At 41.9% G+C, this 20,611-nt stretch overlaps 1 protein-coding gene across 1 annotated transcript in view; it reads left to right on the top strand.

The window, feature by feature from the left end:
- The window catches only part of LOC107740527 (laminin subunit alpha-2-like), a 230,930-nt gene that overhangs the window by 38,864 nt on the left and 171,455 nt on the right, over positions 1-20,611 (top strand). The window contains 1 exon segment of the mRNA XM_016552978.1: positions 3,786-3,898. Coding sequence (XP_016408464.1) covers positions 3,786-3,898 — 113 coding nt within the window.

Genomic DNA, 20,611 nt, shown 5'->3' with positions numbered 1-20,611 from the left:
CTCTTATGTTCAATATACATTTGGTAATATATGTATAACAAACAATCACTGCGCTCATTACTGCCATCATTATCATCGCACATACAATCCGGCATCCACACCATCACACATTATAGCAATTTTATTAAACAAGCAAACATTTTCAGGGAGGCGTGAATGAAGTTAACTATTATAAAGCCACTATTATCGACCACTTGGCTCAAAACAATGAATACAAACTTCAGAGCTGCGTATTTGCTGTGTTGCTGGAAAGTGGAGCAGATGGTATGTTTTTAATATTTCACATTTCTTATTATTTGTGATTCATTATGTATTAAATACAGAAGCCCTAGAGCATGACATCACATCCTGTCGCTGATGTTTGTCTGTAGTAATTCTGTCAGTTATTTGACATCCTGCGTGGCCATCAAATCTTCGCTGTTTGAGAAACCTTCTAAATATGAGAACTGATAAGAACTGAACCTAATATGAGTCATTGCATCAGTATTTTAAAGCAGTATTCTGTATCAGAAAAAGCTGATTTTATGAGTGTCTTTAGTTATTATAATCTAGAGGAGTGGTAAATATTCTCACACATGGCATTTAGTCATAGTTCACCCCAAAATCAAAAGAAAGCATGTGCATGTGCATCATCACAATGTGAAAAAGTAATGAATTGTATACATCATTGCGGTATTTGTTCTTTATGCAAATTTGATTAAAAACGTCATTGTGTCCAGAGGATGGTGTTCCTGCCTGTATTACATTAATGAGAATCTAATGAGAATCATCGTCATTAAGATGAATTAGAATTACAAACAAACTCAAGGGTACAACATTACAGTGCCATAATGTGAGTAGGTAACGACTGAATTGTCATTTTTGGGTCAACTACATCTTTAATGGGCTGTACAGGTGCATGTCAATAAATTAGAATGTCGTGGAAAAGTTCATTTATTTCAGTAATTCAACTCAAATTGTGAATGCAGATGAGCTGAAGGCCGCTGTCAAAGAAACCTGGGCTTCCATACCACCTCAGTAGTGCCACAAACTGATCACCTCCATGCCACGCTGAATTGAGGCAGTAATTAAAGCAAAAGGAGCCCCTACCAAGTATTGAGTACATGTACAGTAAATGAACATACTTTCCAGAAGGCCAACAATTCACTAAAAATGTTTTTTTTATTGGTCTTATGAAGTATTCTAATTTGTTGAGATAGTGAATTGGTGGGTTTTTGTTAAATGAAAGTCAAAACCATCACAATTAAAAGAACCAAAGACTTAAACTACTTCAGTCTGTGTGCATTGAATTTATTTAATACACGAGTTTCACAATTTGAGTTGAATTACTGAAATAAATGAACTTTTCCACGACATTCTAATTTATTGAGATGCACCTGTAGATGTGCTGCATTGTCTTGGATTTGGTTTGAGGGTGAAACATGAGCCAGACCGGTTCTTTTAGGAGTTTTGATGTGTACAAGCTCTTAATAAAACATGCGTGGAGTGAGTCGCCGGTGCTGTCATCCACACACCTCCGTCAGTAACGAGTTCTGCGCTTGCTTCAAACACACGCCGCTGCGCCCCAGAGTCACCCACACACTCCCAGCCAGAGAGTGATTAATATAACATGCAATTAGAGGAAATTAGAGAAAGAGAGAGAGAGATGTGACTTAACCAGCGGGGGAGTTCTTTTAAATGAAACCTAGATCTCGCTCATAAATTAGAAAAGAATATATGCAGTCAAATAAATGATTAAGTGGACAACTTTAATCATCGTTGCCTGATTAAGAATCTGTCTCTAAAGAAAGATTGGGGTTTGTCTCATATAGCTGGCTTTCCACAGGCTCTGCGCCGAGATAAACGCCAGTATTTCAGCGCTTATAAAACTCATCCCTCATTAGAGCAGATCGCTTTATTTCAAAAGACACTTCAGCAGGTGATTTTATTCAGCCCACTGAGGTAAAAGCCAGCGGAGACACGTTATTAGTAGTGCCGTGTCCTGTCGTGGTTTAATATGAGGTGTTGGAGCTCCTCTAAAGGCCTAGTGCCACGATGAATCAGATCTCACTCGATCTCTTCAGATAAAAGAGATACAGATCTTCCTCAGCAGTCCGAAAACACCACTTATTCCAACAAAATGAAATACAAATTCAAATGTATGAGCTCTTGAGCAGGTTTTGGTTTTATTTCAGTCAGTTAATAGGACTGATTAAATCAGTTAAAGAATAACTTTGATATTGTTAGTATATTTCAAGATGAGCAGCATCGCTTTACTTGATTATCCAAGAAAGATATTATTAAATATGTAGCTATTTATTATAATTTACAGTAATATTTAATTATTAATTAAATATTAGACAAATCTATGAGTCTCAAATATGATCTTCAGGCTTTTGAGTGTTTTTTTTGTTGTTTTTTTGAGAAACATCATTGTATTCATTCCGTAATATGTTTTGATTATTTAAATATCATCTTACTGAGACATATTATTTGAGATATAGAGTGACGACTGATATTTATATCCATTTATGTCAGTATCTGCTGTATACTGTTATAAAGATCTCATAGATTTACATTACAAGTATCAAGAATTTTATCATATACAGTAAATATCAGCATCTGCGGCAAACTGCATATCTTTGCTCAGTTTGAGTCTGAATAAAATTGAGCTGTTCATAAAAGCCTGATGGATCAAATATGTGACCCTGGTCCACAAAACCAGTCTTAAGTGTCTTTTTTTCGAAATTGAGATTTATACATCATCTGAAAGCTGAATAAATAAGTATTGATGTATGGTTTGTTAGGATAGGACAATATTTGACTGAGATACAACTATTTGAAAATCTGGAATCTGAGGGTGCAAAAAAAATCTAAATATTGAGAAAATCATCTTTAAAGTTGTTCAAATGAAGTTCTTAGCAATGCATATTACTAATCAAAAATTAAGTTTTGATATATTTACGGTAGTAAATTTACAAAATATCTTCATGGATCATGATCTTTACTTAATATCCTAATGATTTTTGGCATAAAAGAAAAATCGATAATTTTGACCCATACAATGTATTTTTTGTCTATTGCTACAAATATACGCAGCGACTTAAGACTGCTTTTGTGGTGCGAGGTCACATATAATACTCACAAAAAAAAAGAGAACATATGCAAACCTATTTAAGATTTAATTAAAATAAGGTTTAGTAAACTTTTTTATTTCAAAAGATTAGATGTTCTTACTTTTATGTCGTATACAACCTGGTCTCATGGCAAAAACGTACCCGGGGGCACATTTTCGATACGTACCTGAAGCAACGTAATAAAAACACAGCAATACGTACCTATATCAACGTAATAAAAGCACAGCAATACGTACCTATATCAACGTAATAAAAGCACAGCAATACGTACCTATATCAACGTAATAAAAGCACAGCAATACGTACCTATATCAACGTAATAAAAGCACAGCAATACGTACCTATATCAACGTAATAAAAACGTGCCAGGGTTCACGTATTGAACCCGTGTTTTAGCGCCACTCAGTGGACATTTCTCTTTGAAACTGCGGCGAAACGTGCAGTAAGGTACGTAAAAACGGTGTTGCAGAAAAGTACCCAGAGGTACGTATTTTTATGAGACTGGGTTGGTCGTATAATCACAATTTACAGGGTTAGAGCTCACAGTAAGGCAGGTTTTCACATCTCGATCACATCCACTTTTCTGACTGGTCTTCACTGCCCAATAAAGCTCCTGAGCAGAGATGAATGCGCTGTGGTCTCTCACGAGTGTGTTTTTCATGTGTGTAGAGTGGCATCCCATCGAGTACGCCATCGACGGCACTAACAGATGGTGGCAGAGCCCGAGCATCATGAACGGGATGGACTACCATTACGTCACTGTGACTCTGGACCTGCAGCAGGTAAACAACAAAACATCAAACAACAACTGCTCGCTGTGACAGCATCCTTATTCACAGCCAATCAGAATCCAGCTTGTGCTTTTGTAAAGCTCTAGCCCTTTCTCACAGCCATTTAGGGTTAAAACACAAGCATCAACAATTTCCTTTTTTTTCACCCAACAGGAAAACAAATAATTTGCAAGCTTCTACATTAAGAAAGATAATAACTAAATTATTCTTAGCACGCATACTTATTGTAACTTTAAAGTGGTAGCATATACTTTTTGATATATACTCTTTTATTCTGAATGCTTATCAGGTATGAAATTGTCCCCTGCTCTGTCATGAGAAGCTGCAGTTTTGAAATTCCTCTGCAGAAAAGCCTCTCTCTTCACTCGCTCCGTCCCTCTGCTGCTCTTCTCCCACTCGCGTGTGTGCAGGTTAGCTCTGGCTGAACAGTGAAAAGCAGTGGAGTTGAATGAGCGTGCAGTAGTGTGTGGGAAGAATGCTCCCATCAGCCCTTATTAGATGATGATCTGAGGCCAGTGCCAGACCGCAGGAAATTACACAAACACCTACAGACACGCAATTAATGCAGTCAACAGATGACACCGGGGTGCAGGGCGGTCAGAATGAAAAGTGACGTGCGAATTAATAGATGAGAGGCGAAACGATAACAAAAATAGAAGCGATGGGAAGTACAGCGTACAGAGAATGATGAAATGAAGTTAACAGCTGAGAAAAGAAGACATTTGTTGCATGTTTCTGTGGGATTGATGTTAGAAAGGATCATAGATGCATCCTGCACACACAAATGTACATACGTTATATAGCACAGTTTATAGTGTGCAAATTCAGATTTAGCCCACAAAGCCCCACAATTTGTTTTGTGTTGGCTTGGGCCCGCATGGGATCTGCACAGGTTTTTCTGTCTTATGTTTTAAGACTACTCCTAAACAGATTTGGTAAAATGTTTTGAAAGCTGAAAGCATTATCAAATTAGTTTAGTTTGTGGTCAGTAAGATTGTTTTTTTTTTTTTAAAGAAATTATCACTTTTATTGAGCAAGAATGCAATAAGTTGATCAAAAGTGACAGTCAAAACATTTTTAGTGTTGTATAATTATTCCATTTCAAATAAATGCTGTTCTTTTAATTTTTTTTTATTTATCAAAGAATACTGAAAAATAAAATGCATCACGGTTTCCACAAAAATATCGGCAGCACAACTGTTTCCAACACTGATAATAATCAGAAATGTTTCTTGAGCAGCAAATCAGCATATTAGAATGATTTCTGAAGATCGTGTGACACTAAAGACTGGAGTAATGATGCTGGAAATTCAGCTTTGATCACAGGAAAAAAATACATTTGAACATAGATTCGCATAGAAAACAGCAGTTTTAAATTGTAATATTTTATGATTTTACTTTTCTCTGTATTTTTGATCAAATAAATACAGCCTTGGTGAACAGAAGAGACTTAAAAAAAACATTATAAAGTCATAATTATTCCAAACTTTTGAATGGTAAGTGTCGTTAACAAAGAAATGTGCAAGGAGCCGGTGGTTTGCAGAACTTTGTGATTGATGAGGCTTGACAGCCCCCATTCTCAGTCATTTCCATTAAATGAAAATGTGTGGCCGTAATATTCACCTAAAAAATGGTCAAGAAGGAAAGTCATACACCATTTTGAATGGCATGAGGGTGATACATAATGACAAAATATTCATTTGTAGGTGAACTATCCCTTTAATTCCTCCATTGTTCCTCTGTGCCTTACCTGAACTGAAGAATATGACAATGAGTGCAGCAAGGTGCGTTAACGGAGGAGACAGAGAGAGCAAGAGAGAGGGGTGGGGGCAAGATAGAAGACAAATGAGTGTGACAGGGTTTGAGTATTCATTAGAGGGGCTGTAGAGGACATTTAGAGTTAATAAATCAGACGAGAGGCTGTGTAATTACTGACGGCAATCACACATAGAGCAGCGAGCCATGACTGCCATCTTACCATCACTCACTCCCTGCCAACCTGTCGCCGCAATGACAAACGTGCGCTAACACATTACAGGCACGCTGAGCGCTAGAGCAAAACCCGTCTCAACTGAGGAAATTGATTCAGTTGAATTAAGCGGTTATTTATAAACAGCAGGCTGATATGCACACATTGTTCACAATGCTTCATGTGTAATATGTTTTAGATGGCTAACAGGCCTCCTTCAGTGACTGCGGCTGGGTGTTGAAGATGTTTAGCGTTAGTTTTAAAGGAAGAGTTCACCCAAAAATGAAAATTTGCTGAAAATGTTCTGATCCTCAGGCCATTCAAGATGCAGATGAGTTTGTTTCTTCATCAGACTTGGAGAAATGTAGCATTGCATCACTTGCTCAGCAGTGGATGCTCTGCAGTGAATAGGTGCCGTCAGAATGAGAGTCCAAACAGCTGATAAAAACATCACAATAATCGACAAGTAATCTACACCACTCCAGTCCATCAGTTAACATCTGGAGAAGACAAAAGCTTCACAAGACAACAGAAGATGGACTTTTTCACTAGAGGAAGTGTTATTATGGACTATTAAATTAAAGTTATGCAATTAGCAGACGCTTTTATCCAAAGCGACTTACAGTGCATTCAGGCTATACATTTTTTATCAGAATGTGTGTTCCCTGGGAATTTAACCCACGACCTTTGCACTGCTAATGCAATGCTCTACCACTGAGCCACAGGAACATATGCACATATGGACTATGGACTCAAAATTTATCCAGAAGCAATGGTTTGAAGATGAAAACGTCTTAATGGTGGATTTGTTTCAGCTTTTGTCTTCACAAGATGTTAACTGATGGACTGGAGTGGTGTGGATTACTTGTGGACTATTGTGATGTTTTATCAGCTGTTCACTGCAGAGAATCCATTGCTGAGCAAATGATGCAATGCTACATATCTCCAAATCTGATGAAGAAACAAACTCATCTACCTTGGATAACCTGAGGGTCAGTAAGTTTTCAGCAAATTTTATTTTTGGGTGAATTACTCTTTTAAGTTAAGATACAGATGCTTGAATTTAGGTGTTCGTTGGTGTTAAGACGATCAAATACTTCAGTTGTCCATTTGCTGCTATGTTTTGCACACAGTGCACATGCATTTAATTAGAAGCAGAGTCTGCATGACTGTGCATGTGCAAGTTTTTCACGTTTTCTAGCCTTGCACACATATGTGCATTTTATTTTTCAGGTTCCAGCAGTCTAATGATTGTGCATGTGATTCATTGTAGGAAACTGTATGTGTGTGTGTGTGTGTGTGTGTGTGTGTTTGTGTGTGTGTGTGTGATGTTCCAGTCTGTGCAGATGTTCACCTGACCTCAGTACTATTTTGAAATGTGACTAATCATACTAAAGCCTTCCACAAACACACATGTGCAAACACATACACGCAATTACTTTATACCATTTTATGCGCACATTTTACAGAAAATCACACTGTTCATTGAAAACTCCAGTTCATCTGTATGTGATGTGCGTGTCTGCGTGAGGCATTGCAAATCAAAATAATTATTTTAAAATTGCCAGTAAATAAAATAATATATGTTTAAAAAATGCTGTTTACAAAAGTATTTGCCTGCGAATCATTAAAACATTTCCTGGATTAAATTCCCACAGTTAAAGGAACAAATGGTGAAAATAAAATCCCCAAGTTAAACAAAAGCTGAAATGGAAAAAGAATACAAAACAATATCCAGATGTTTGGATGTCTCATTTGGTTCAATTACCAGGAAGTGGAAATCAAACCACCTACACTGCTTAGAAATCACATTCACCCAGAATTCTCTACAATAAGACTTGAGAGAAAAGCCACAGAGAAGCCAGCGATCACTATAGAGTAAATACAGAGTTTAGCAGCTGACAGTGAAGGTGGCCAATAGAGCTCTGCATAAAACATGCCATTACTCAAAAACAGCCATATAAAATCAGAAGGCATGACAGTGACTATTCCAGTGTGGTTAGATAGACATTGATGTACAAATGCCAAAAAAAAGCTGACATGCCAAGCTATATGCTACTCAAAATTTAAAGCAGTTAAACTACAGTCAAAGGTATTCAGGTAATAAACATCAGTTATCTTGCATAACATTTTAGTGTGCTACTCTGTTTTCAGGTTACCAGCCAAGATGTCTAAAATGGAATACATAAACGAGTGACTTTTAGATCTTAATAATATAGATTCTGTTTTACCTAAATGCAATACGAGTTTATTTTCAGAGAGACAGTCTCTTACTGAGCACCTCACCTAATATCACTTGTGTTCTATCAACATCCTTGTCTGAAAACTGTAAAGCAGAATTACCAGCATATAAAAACAAGTTATAATCACAAACAGCTTGCATGTCATTTATGTATGATAAGAACAAAAGGAGGCCTAAGACATTTCCCTGAGGAACTCCATTATTAATAATTGTTTCCTCAGAAAGAATATCATACATTTTTACCCTAATCTGAACTATCCAATTTAAATAAGAGTTCAACCAGGCTATCACCATACTCAATTAACCCATGACACTTAATTTATCTAACAGTATTGAATGAATCACTTGGAGATCCAAGAGTACCCTACCACACATTCTGCCTTTATTAATCTGCTTCCTTATAAAATCTATCTTCGTGTCAGATGGCACTATATCCTTTTTTAAAGAAAGATTAAAAATAAATGTGACAGTTGGAACTATAATATCTGCAGCATCTCTTAAAAATCTAGCTGAATACCATCCAGCCCAGTATACTTAGACAATAGATTGTAAAAAAAAAAAAAAAGGTTTGGACGAAGTGTCTCTTTTTCCTTTCATTGTAGAAAAACAAAGCCAAAATTTCCCAGGTATGGCTGCTGTCATCTTGCACCAATGACGTCATTTAGACTCAATACTCAATGCACAATAGTGATCATGAGCTGGAGACACGGTATCAAAGTCCTGCCCAAACTCACGCAGACCCAATGACAAGCACACACTCATTGCACCACACCGCATTTTTATAGTGTAAAATAACTAACTAAAAGCAAACTTATTAGAAACATGAACACTTGAAAATACATCAGCATCATAAGAACTACCTGAAATAATGGAAGAACAATCTTTGGGAAAAATGCATTTGAAGTGTAATTAGATTTTTTTAGTTGGCGCATGTAACTGTTATGGAAGGAGACTCACACAGAAGGTTAGAAATGACAGAGGATGTTTATTTATGGCAACAGAGGCTGGGTGTAGAATGGCAGGTGAGTAAGCAGTACAATGGAACAGTTCAATGGTAACTGGGGTGTTGTAATGAGTATGCTTGCCCTGCAGGAGTCCGTGGAATAGCGGGTAGCTGAATGGAAGGTGGCACACACCTCACCGTTGTAAAGAACTAGAGTTGTACACTCAGAGACGTAGGAGGATACAGGCTTTGGAGTGGAACACAGGAGGTAAGTACACGAGGAAGGTAAGGATAACAATCTTTCGCTGGAGTAGCATAAAGAGTCCACTTTGGTGAAGGGACCAACATATCTGGGACTTAGCTTCTTGCAGGGCAGGTGCAACCTGATGTCCCGTGTTGACAACCAGACCTTCTGACCAGGTTGGAATGACGGAGCTTCGGATCTTCGAAGGTCTGCTGTCATCTTCTGCCTGCGCACTGCCTGTTGGAGCTGATGGTGAGCTGCGTCTCAGACCCTCTCGCTCTCTCGGAACCAGTAATCGACGGACGGGACATCTGCTGGTTCCCCAGACCAGGGGAATAGGGGCGGCTGGTAACCGAGTACGCACTGGAAGGGAGTGAGTCCAGTGGACGGCTGCCGGAGGGAATTCTGGGCGTACTCGGCCCAGCCTAGGAACTGGTTCCAAGAGTCCTGGTGGCCATGGCAGAAGGTTCGTAGGAAGCGTCCAACCTCCTGGATCTTTCTCTCCGTCTGCCCGTTATACTGAGGATGGTATCCTGATGACAGGCTTACGGTCACACCTAGGAGCGAGAAGAAGGCCTTCCAAACCCTCGATATGAACTGCGGTCCCCGGTCAGAGACAATATCCTCAGGGAGTCCATAATATCTGAAGACAGAGTTGAACATGAGTTCAGCGGTTTCCATTGCTGTAGGCAGGCCCTTGAGGGGGAGAAGACGAAAGGATTTAGAAAAGCGGTCTATTACTACAAGCACACATGTGTTACCATCAGAAACAGGCAGATCTGTGATGAAATCAACTCCTAGGTGGGACCAGGGGTGGTTGGGAATGGGCAGCGGAAGGAGTTTGCCAGATGGTAAATGGCGAGGGCTCTTGGTGATGGCGCAGTCATGCGGAGTGACTGTAGAAGCATTGGTGGAGGGAACTGGAGTAGAAGTCCACTGGATGGGGCTGATAATGAGTTCTTTGGATATGATGGGTTCTGGTTCTTCCTGAATTTCTCCTGGGGCATGGAGTCGTGAGAGAGCATCAGCTTTCACATTCTTCGGACCTGGACGATAGGATATGGTGAAATGGAATCTCGTGAAGAAAAGCGCATATCGAGCCTGGCGAGGATTGAGTCTTTTGGCGTCTCGCAGGTATTGTAAGTTCTTGTGGTCTGTGAGGACGATGAACGGATGTTGTGCTCCCTCCAGCCAATGCCTCCATTCCTCCAAGGCCAGTTTGATCGCAAGGAGTTCCCTGTTGCCGATGTCGTAGTTTATCTCCGCAGGGCTGAGGTTTGCGGGAAAAGAAAGCGCATGGATGGAGTTTGGCTGGAGTCCCCGGCTGCTGTGACAACACCGCTCCTACCCCGGTGGTGGAGGCGTCCACTTCCACAGTGAAAGGCTTATCGGGGTCTGGATGGATGAGGAGCGGTGCGCTAACAAATGCCTCCTTGAGTGATGTGAAAGCTTTCGTGGCAGCTGGTGACCAGGACAGAGACTTGGGCTTGTCTCTTAACAGGTTGGTGAGAGGACTGGAGATGGCGCTGTAATTCTGGATGAAACGTCTATAGAAATTGGAGAATCCTAGGAAGCGTTGCAGTTCGTTGACGGTGGTGGGTACAGGCCAGGTCTTGATGGCCTCCACCTTCCCCTCGTCCATTTGGATGCCACCATTGTCGATGTTGTATCCAAGGAACTGCACTGAGGGTTGATGGAAAGAACATTTCTCTGCCTTGAGGAATAGATGGAACTCACTCAGGCGTTTCAGGACCTCCGCAACATGGTGGCGATGTTCGGCCATGCTCCGGGAGTAGATGAGGATATCATCAATATAGACGAGAACAAACCGATGGAGAAACTCCCGGAGTACCTCATGCATAAAGTCCTGGAATACGGAGGGGGTGTTGACTAAACCATACGGCATGACAAGATATTCATAATGGCCAGTAGGGGTCACGAAGGCAGTCTTCCACTCGTCCCCCTCACGTATCCGGATGAGGTTGTAGGCGCTGCGGAGGTCCAACTTGGTGAATACGGTGGCTCCGCGGAGATGTTCCAAGGCCGCTGGGACGAGGGGAAGTGGATAACGGAACTTGATGGTGATCTTGTTAAGTGCCCGGTAATCAATACAAGGCCGCAAGCCTCCATCCTTCTTGGCCACAAAGAAGAAACTCGAAACAGCAGGGGACGTTGAAGGGCGGATGTAGCCTTGTTGTAAAGCCTCTTCAATATACTCCTCCATGGCCTTCTGTTCTGGGAGTGATAGTGGATAAATCTTTCCACGGGGCACTGGCTCACCCGGTAACAGATCTATGGCACAGTCCCATGGCCTGTGTGGCGGCAGCTGTGAGGCTTTCTTCAGGCAGAAGACATCTCTGAAGGGGGCATGGCAGGAGGGAATATCCACTGACTGTTTATCCATTGGGCTTTCGATGGAGGTGGAGTTTATGGTGAGTGTCTCGGGACGGAGTGCTGAGGGTTGAGGAATGTGAGGGAAACAGTCAGGGAAACAATTACTGCCCCACTTCAGGATCTCACCGGTCTTCCAGGAGATGACAGGGTTGTATTGCACTAACCACAGGTGCCCAGGGATCACGTCAGTGGTGGATCGCTCCAGAACCAGGAGATGAATTGTTTCTTCATGTAACTGTCCAACTTGTAGATGGATAGGACCCGCACTGAGGTGAACATGTTTACGGCTGAGTGATTTTCCTGTTACCGACTGGACCTGGTAGATGGTCTTAGTTGCTGTGGTCGGGAGGCTGAGCTGCCGGCAGAGGCTCCCGGAGATTAAATTCCCAGCTGTCCCGGAGTCGACGAGAGCATGTACTGGAATAGAGACATCAGAGGCAGTAAGTGTTACAACAGCAGTGAGGGGCTGCATATTGACAGTAGCCGGCTTAATAACACTCACCAAGGGTCGAGGAGGACGAACTGGGCATGAAGAGATTACATGCCCACCAGCATCACAATACAGGCACAATCCTTGGGTCAGCCGCCTCTGCCGTTCAACCAATGAGAGCCGATTAGTATCCACTTGCATGGGTTCGTTGCCTGGTTCTGGAGTACTGGTGACTTCTGGCCGACGGAGGAGTGGAGAGACGGTGGATGGTCCTCAAAGCAAGACTGCATCCGATTAGCACATCTGATGGATAACTGAATGAAACGTTCCAGACCATATGAGTCGTCATAAGCCGCAAGTTGCAACCGCAGTCTTGGCTCCAGTCCCTGCCGGTACGTGGTGAGGAGCGAGCGCTCATTCCAGCCGCTGGTCGCATCGAGGGTTCTGAACCTGAGAGAATAGTCATTAATTGACATGGGACCTTGACGGAGGTGGTATAGTTGCTCACCCGCTGATGAATCACCCGCTGGTCTGCCGAAAACGTCACGGAAATGTTCCAGGAAGTTCTGAAGGGACTGAGTGACGGGACCGGCTTGGGCCAAGATGGTTTGCGCCCATTTGAGCGCTCGTCCTGTCAGCAGGGAGATGATAAAGGCGATCTTCGCACTATCAGATGTATAGAGATGCGGTTGCATGTTCATGGTCAATTAGCACTGTAGCAGGAATCCATTGCACTCCTCCACCGCGCCAGAGAAGGGCGCTGGTCTGGCCATGGGACTGGCGACTACTGTAGACGAAGAAGTGCTGGGGTTGTTTACGGAAGTGACCGGAGTTGATGTGGTTGCGTTGGAGAGGAGACTCACACAGAAGGTTAGAAATGACAGAGGATGTTTATTTATGGCAACAGAGGCTGGGTGTAGAATGGCAGGTGAGTAAGCAGTACAATGGAACAGTTCAATGGTAACTGGGGTGTTGTAATGAGTATGCTGGAGTCCGTGGAATAGCAGGTAGCTGAATGGAAGGTGGCACACACCTCACCGTTGTAAGGACTGGAGTTGTACACTCAGAGACGTAGGAGGATACAGGCTTTGGAGTGGAACACAGGAGGTAAGTACACGAGGAAGGTAAGGATAACAATCTTTTGCTGGAGTAGCATAAAGAGTCCACTTCGTACAAACGAGACCGGACACTGGAGTGAAGTGAGGTGTGTGCTTATGAAGCCGTCTTGATGAGGGTGATGATAATGAACAGGTGCGTGCAATCAGAACTCAGGTGAAGGTGTGCGCTGTGATTGGGTGGTGAGTGAACCTGGCCGATCCGTGACAGTAACAACAACAACATGGAGAGGGCGGAGTTTATGACCTGTACTGCAGCCTGACACCAGGGGCGATCGAAATCCTTTGGCTTCACATTTTTTAAGACTTGTAAGGCACATGTGACTTAGAAACATGAAGATCTTCTAACATCTTAGTAATTTGATCTACTGTAAATTTAGTCAAACAAGAACGAGTTTGGCAACACCACTAGTTTTGAATAAAACCTCCTACCAAAATAATTCACATAAACTCCTCTTATCCACTAAAGTATTTGCAATTAATGAATAGAATTAAATTATTCAAATTATATCTCCATCAATATCTAATACTAATTTTGATACAGTAAATTTGATTTTGCCAATTGATTGGAACATATTCAGCACTTTCCACAGAGATTTAAGATCTTCCTTATTTATTTGTAGTTTTTCCTTGATAAAATCTCTTTTTGCCTCCTTTATACTGCTCTGGCCTAAATGTCCAAGTGCTTTAAATTTTTCAGTCTTCCTGATCCTTAGTTCTCATATAAATCGAAAGTGCCTTATTCCTGTTTTTTAATATTTCAAATACTTTCAAATACTTTCTGATTCATCCAAGGATTGGATCTTTGCTTATCTCTCACTTGTCTAAAGGAGCCAATTCAATCCACAACTTTAAGTAATAAAACTTTCAAATTTACCCAAGCATAATCACCTACTGAGGTATTCAGCATCTCATTCCTTTGAACTCTCTTCAGCTGACCTTTAAATACTTGCAACTTGAAAACTTGGGAGCAGACATCCTGGTTCAGGCAAGCGGACTTGTTCGCCTTTGGGAAGTCAGCCCACTATCCCCTCTGGTTCACCAACACATCTCCAGTTCCACTGAGGCTGGACACCATGGTGCATATGAGGTGATCTATGAACCTTGGCTGGAGATGAGGGGCACCAATTCATAGATTTCCATCGCTCAACTTTTTAAAACTATTCTGAGCTCCAGAGCTGCCTCCACGGGAAAATTGCATGCCCTAAAATAGTCGCTCTTTGTGTCGTGGTTTGATCAACTCCATTTAGTCAACTGCCCGGTTGTTACAGTGCTGGAGTTCTTGCAAGAGCATCTTTCAGCAGTGATTCTGACTCTTAAAGTGGCTCTGCTGCTAGCACTAGAGCAGAAGATCTGCAGGTCCTTTCAATAGCCTCCTCCTGCTTGGATTTTGCCCCTGGACTGGTCAAATTTATTCTGCATGCCAGACCGGATTACATTCACAAACACCCTCGGGGGGTCTGACTGCTCAGGCCAGTGGCATAAATCTTCCCAGTTTATGTCGCCATTGGTATTAATGTTTCCGTAGTGTCAACGCCATGCCACAGGTTTGAACTTAAAAGGGGAACGTCAGGTTACATATGTAACCTGGTTCCCTGAGAAGGGAATGAGATGCTGCGTCATGTTGCCAAACTTTGGGGATGCCTTACACATTTTCCTTCAGGCAACTGGAAGTTGGAGATTCTGTGACAAAGGTGGCCTTTTATGGTCTCGCTGACGTGCCACGCTACATCACCTGACTTCACATCAGTCAATAAATATTTTCACTTATGCCTCAGACACTGGTCAAGCAGAAGCGTTCCTACAGCCTCAACGCCATGACGCAGTGTCTCATTCCCTTCTCAGGGAACCGGGTTACATACGCAACCTGAGACATTTCACGTGCAGCTTCTGCTTTTCACTCGCACTGCACACAAAACAAGTCTTCTCTCGCAAGACTAGAAAAGTATGGTTTGTTTTTTGGGTCCCATTTTATATTAAGTGGCCTTAACTACTATGCCTTACACATTTTCCTTCAGGCAACTGGAAGTTGGAGATTCTGTGACAAATGTGGCCTTTTATGGTCTCGCTGACGTGCCACGCTACATCACCTGACTTCACATCAGTCAATAAATATTTTCACTTATGCCTCAGACACTGGTCATGAAGAAGAAGCGTTCCTACAGCCTCAACGCCATGACGCAGTGTCTCGTTCCCTTCTCAGGGAACCGGGTTACATACGCAACCTGAGACATTTCACGTGCAGCTTCTGCTTTTCACTCGCACTGCACACAAAACAAGTCTTCTCTCGCAAGACTAGAAAAGTATGGTTTGTTTTTTGGGTCCCATTTTATATTAAGTGGCCTTAACTACTATGTACTTACATCAGAAAATAAGTACAATGTACTTGTTGTGTTCATATTGTATTGCAAAATACTTTTGCTGTTATTGAGGTGGGATATGGGTAAGGTTAGGGACAGGTTTGTTGGTATGGGTAGGTTTAAGTATGGGTTAAGGTGTAAGGGATGGGTCAACAGTGTAATTATAAATGTAATTCCAGAAATTAATTCCAGATGTAATTACATGCAGGTATTTTTAAAATATAAGTACAATGAAAAAACATGTATGTACACAATAAGTGCATTGTACCAAATGATTAATTTAAATGTAAGTGCATAGTAGTTAAGGCCACTTAATATAAAGTGGGACCGTTTTTTTTGTTTTATTATTCATTATCACGTCCATATTATGGACTGACAGCATACATCTGGAGAAACAGGTGTTCTGTTCATTAATTCTCAGCTTTGAGGAATGTGTTACATTGTTGTGATACTGAACTAAACTAATTTTGCTACATTTTACTTTGTATGGAAAAATAGTGCGGTAGTTATTTATGCAATTAAAAGTTGTCATGGCTTTGAGATCTTGCTCTCTCTCTCTCTCTCTCTCTCTCACACACACTCACACATTTTTTTCTTCTTTTTGTTAAAATCACTGTGTATCAGTAAAATTTATCCTATAAACACTTGATAAGGAAAAAAACAACATTTGGCCTTTGTATATGTATTACACATTTAATTAACTTAATTTAATTTTTTAATGGCTTGTCGGTTAACTGATTGTAACTAATTAATTATGGCAGTTAATCGGATAAAATACTTTGCCAAGATGTACATCCATATAGTTTAATGTTTTTTATTTGGGGAGGTTCTTTTTTGGGTTAAGTTGAAATTAGTTTTGAAAATGGCAAAATGGCAATAGAAAATGGCAAAACAACACATTCACTCCCAAGTGTTTACCCTTCTGACTTTTCAGTTATTAAACGTTTTCTCGAGTTTGTTCATCTGAACTGAAATTTATTGAAGCCTCTGAGAATAATCTTTGACAGAAGAGATGTGACATGAAAATAATATACTCTCATCTGTGTGTGTGTGTGTGTGTGTGAGTCTGTGTGTGTGCGTGCGTGTGTGTACCTGTTTTTCTATTCTGGTGGGGACTTAAACCTGAATACACACAGACTCATGGGGACTCATGTCACGGTGGGGACCTAAATTGAGGTCCCCACGGGTAAACAAGCTAATAAATCACAAAGAATAAATGTTTTTGAAAATCAAAAAATGCACAGAATTTCCTGTAAGGGGTAGGTTTAGGTGTAGGGTTGGTGTAGGGCGACAGAAAATACGGTCTGTACAGTAGAAAAACCATTACGCCTATGGAGAGTCCCCACAAGAATAGCTGTGTGTGTGTGTGTGTGTGGTCAGTGTTGAAGGCGACAGCATCAGCGGCTGCCCTCAGGTGTTCATTTACCACAGAGGTAAAGGCCACCCACCAGTAAAGGCCAAAGATTTCATAGGAGATAAACAAGCATCCCTGCAGTATGTGACAGAGAAAAGAAGAGCTATAAAAAACATGTCATAACCCACAACCTGTCAGATATGACACGACTCAAATACAGATGTGCACTGCCTTATCTGACTGTGTGCGCTGGCCTAAGACCTCCTACACTCACACACACACACACACACACACTCTTAGCTGTCCATCGTGTTCGATGATGACGCTTGCTCCAGAGATGGGAGTGGGAAGGGGGTGGGTTCAGCGATGTTGCCGCTGGTGCCACTTCTCGTGGGCGTCGAGTCCGATCCTTGAGCCGCACACTCTTCCACAGATGGAACAAGGGAAACCAGATACCAGGGGGGTACCAGCCGCCCTCTGGTGTCTCTTGGTGCGTCTCTCGGATCGTCGGACCATTTATGTGAAAACTGGGGGGTATGGGGGCGGAGGTGGAGAGATAGGACATGACCTCGTTTTTTGAGTGTTAACCTGTAGGCCAAAAGATTGGTACAGACTGGATATTGTATTTAGGGCGTGCTGCATAGAGTCCGGGCTGTGGGCCAAAATGGCACAGTCATCAGCATACTGAAGCTCACAGATTTGGCGGGACTTTATCTTTGTGCGGGCCTGGAGTCGACGGATGTTAAAGAGGCTACCGTCAAGTCGATATTCCACATGGACACCGTCTTCATGCCCCATGACACGATGGAAGAGGCAGGTGATGGCAGAGAGGAGGATGTTAAAGAGCACCGGAGCCAAGACACAGCCTTGCTTCACCCCAACCTTTACCTCGAAAGATTCAGACTGGAGTTCACCCGTGAGTACTCTGGCTTGCATCCCATCATGCAGCTGCTGTAGGATGCTAAGAAACTTGGGTGGTACCCCAAGTTTGGAGAGGTTTCTCCAGAGCAGCTCACGGTTGATGGTGTCAAAAGCTTTGCTGAGGTCGATGAAGGCTACGTGAAGGTCTTTGTGCTGTTCTCGACTCTTCTCCAGCAGCTGCCTCAAGACAAAAACCATGTCTGTCGTGGATCTGGATTTCCGGAAGCCACACTGAGTTTCCGGAAGCACAGCTTCCGAGATGTGATCGACCAATCTGCTGAGCATGATCTTGGCCAGGACTTTCCCTGCGATGGAGAGGAGAGATATCCCGCGGCTGTTACCGCAGACTGCTCTGTCTCCTTTCTGCTTGTAAATGACCACGATGTTAGCATACTTCCAGTCCTGTGGGAGGGAACCATGTTCCCAGATGTTTTGGATCAGGAGATGCAGACGGCACGTGAGGATGTATCCTCCGTGTTTGAAAACCTCTGCAGGGATTCCGTCGGGTCCAGCGCATTTGTTGTTCCACGAAGCAATGCTTAGCTTATTTTTCACTTAAATTTTTCGACCGCAAGGGGGGATGCTCCGACGGTTGTGGCTTACCGTCCGGAGTGTGGGGAGCAGACAATTTTTTGACCACCTTTTCCAGGTCCTTCCCCATCACAAGGGTGAGCAGTGTGGGGCTACTCAGTCACAGTGGAAGCTGCCGAAAAGACGCGCTGCAGGCATGAGAGAACCCATGACGACCTTCGACTGGCAGGAAGTTGCAGGGGGCTGCCGGTAGTCCGGACAGTTGGACAGTTGGAGAGGCTATGTGCCGGCTGAGGAGATTTACACACTCGGCTCCTCTTTTCGCCCCTGAAAAACAAAGAGCTAGTGGGTGGCAGCAGCTGAAAGCAGAAAGTGATCATGCATGCTGCTAGCTACAAGCACTACTACTCCAACACTGCTGCACTGACGCATCACATGCCCTGCGTGAAAGACTCACACACACACACACAGAGAGAGAGAGAGAGAGAGAGAGAGAGAGAGAGATGTTCGCATCTAAATGAGGATGTACTATTTCCAAGGGACTTCTGTTGTTGTTGTTGTTTTATTATTAAGCTAATTATAAATACTACAGACAAACAAAGCAATGTGTTTCATATAAATTCCTCTACTCTTTTGTTTTCCCCTCAAGTTGCAATTTAACATGCTGGTTTTGCAACTGTACCTTTAAGACTTATGTAAATGAAGTGTAATGACTGGCTAATATATTCACTTCTGAAATGAGCAGCAGCAGTTTAGTTTGAGGAAATGTTCTGGATAAACTGGAGAGGAGTTTGTGAATTTGTCTACTGTAGATCTAACCTGTTCTCAGTCCCAAGGCGTCTGATACAGCCTCATGTCAAGAGCTCTGAATGTCACTGGACAGATGGCAAAAGCAACACAGTCAGTAACCAACTGTTTTTATAGAGGAAGCTTTGAAGTCAGTATACTGACACAAGGGGCATTTGAGATTTATGTTTGGGAATAATTTTGTCATCATATAATGGTTTGTTGGTGTGTGATTTTCAAACTTAATGGCCAATTTTAGTTACACGCACAAACACACACGCACGCACGCACACACACACACACACACGCACATCAGATTAATCAGATTGGGAGAAATTAATCATCCCATCACTTGCTCAGCAATGGATGCTCTGCAGTGAATGGGTGCCATCAGAATGAGAGTCCAAACAGCTGATAAAAACATCACAATAATCCACAAGTAATCCACACCACTCCAGTCCATCAGTTAATATATTGTGAGCCAAAAGCTGTGAGTTTGTAAGACACAAATCCATCATTAAATCATTTTTAACTTCAAACCGTTGCTTAAATAAGAGTCCATAATTTCACCTCCAGTGAAAAAGTCCATCTCCTGAAATATTTTTCTGAATATAACGTATCTTTTTAATGACCAGAGATCTAAATGATTCAGCAAATTTTGCTTCTGTTGCCAGAAAAGTGTACACTTGCAACATTTAAAGTATCAGGAATATTCAGAGTTGTGGCAGATCTGTTTGATAGACTATTATTAAATATAAATGTAGACTAAATATGCACTTATGAAATATGAGTTCATTAATAACTACAAACCGACATTTGGTCTTAAAATAGCAAGCTCTGAGTGACAGCTGAATTCATGCTAAATGTGTTGCTTGCAGGTATATTTTCTGTTTATCTGTTTAATTTGATGTATAATTTATTATTATTGTCGTTTTGTTAACAGAAAGGGGTATATATATATTATTTTTTTTTTTTTTTTTGAGAGACGTGGCCTTGAATTACTGCCGCCTTTCACAGTTCAGTCAGGTGATTGTGTATTCAGACGTGTCTATGTGACACGACAAAGCATCATTGTGCTGCTGAATGAGCATCCAGAGCAGTGGCAGTGCTGTGAGAGATGGTAACGTGAGCCTGTTATCTGCCGCAGATGAAAGAACGTGCGATGCTAACTCTATTGTTGTTTTCTGTGTGTGTGTTTCTCATGGGGCGGTGTTACCTAAAAGGTAACAGGAATGAATTGAGACTTCAGCCTAGCTTCTTTTCCCCCCATTTCTCATGTTTTCTTTTTATTCAGGTCAGCTCTTCAGGTAAGCTGGAATGTCACTGCACCCTGAAGCTTTATGAAGGCCGCAGAGAACCTGTCAGGGATGGCGTTTAACATGTTACACCCCGATATACACACTCACAGGTGTGTG

Source organism: Sinocyclocheilus rhinocerous, unplaced genomic scaffold, assembly GCF_001515625.1.
Source record: "Sinocyclocheilus rhinocerous isolate Xijiao unplaced genomic scaffold, SAMN03320098_v1.1 scaffold1246, whole genome shotgun sequence".
Lineage (NCBI taxonomy): Eukaryota > Metazoa > Chordata > Actinopteri > Cypriniformes > Cyprinidae > Sinocyclocheilus > Sinocyclocheilus rhinocerous.
This window is presented reverse-complemented; position numbering and strand designations above follow the sequence as displayed.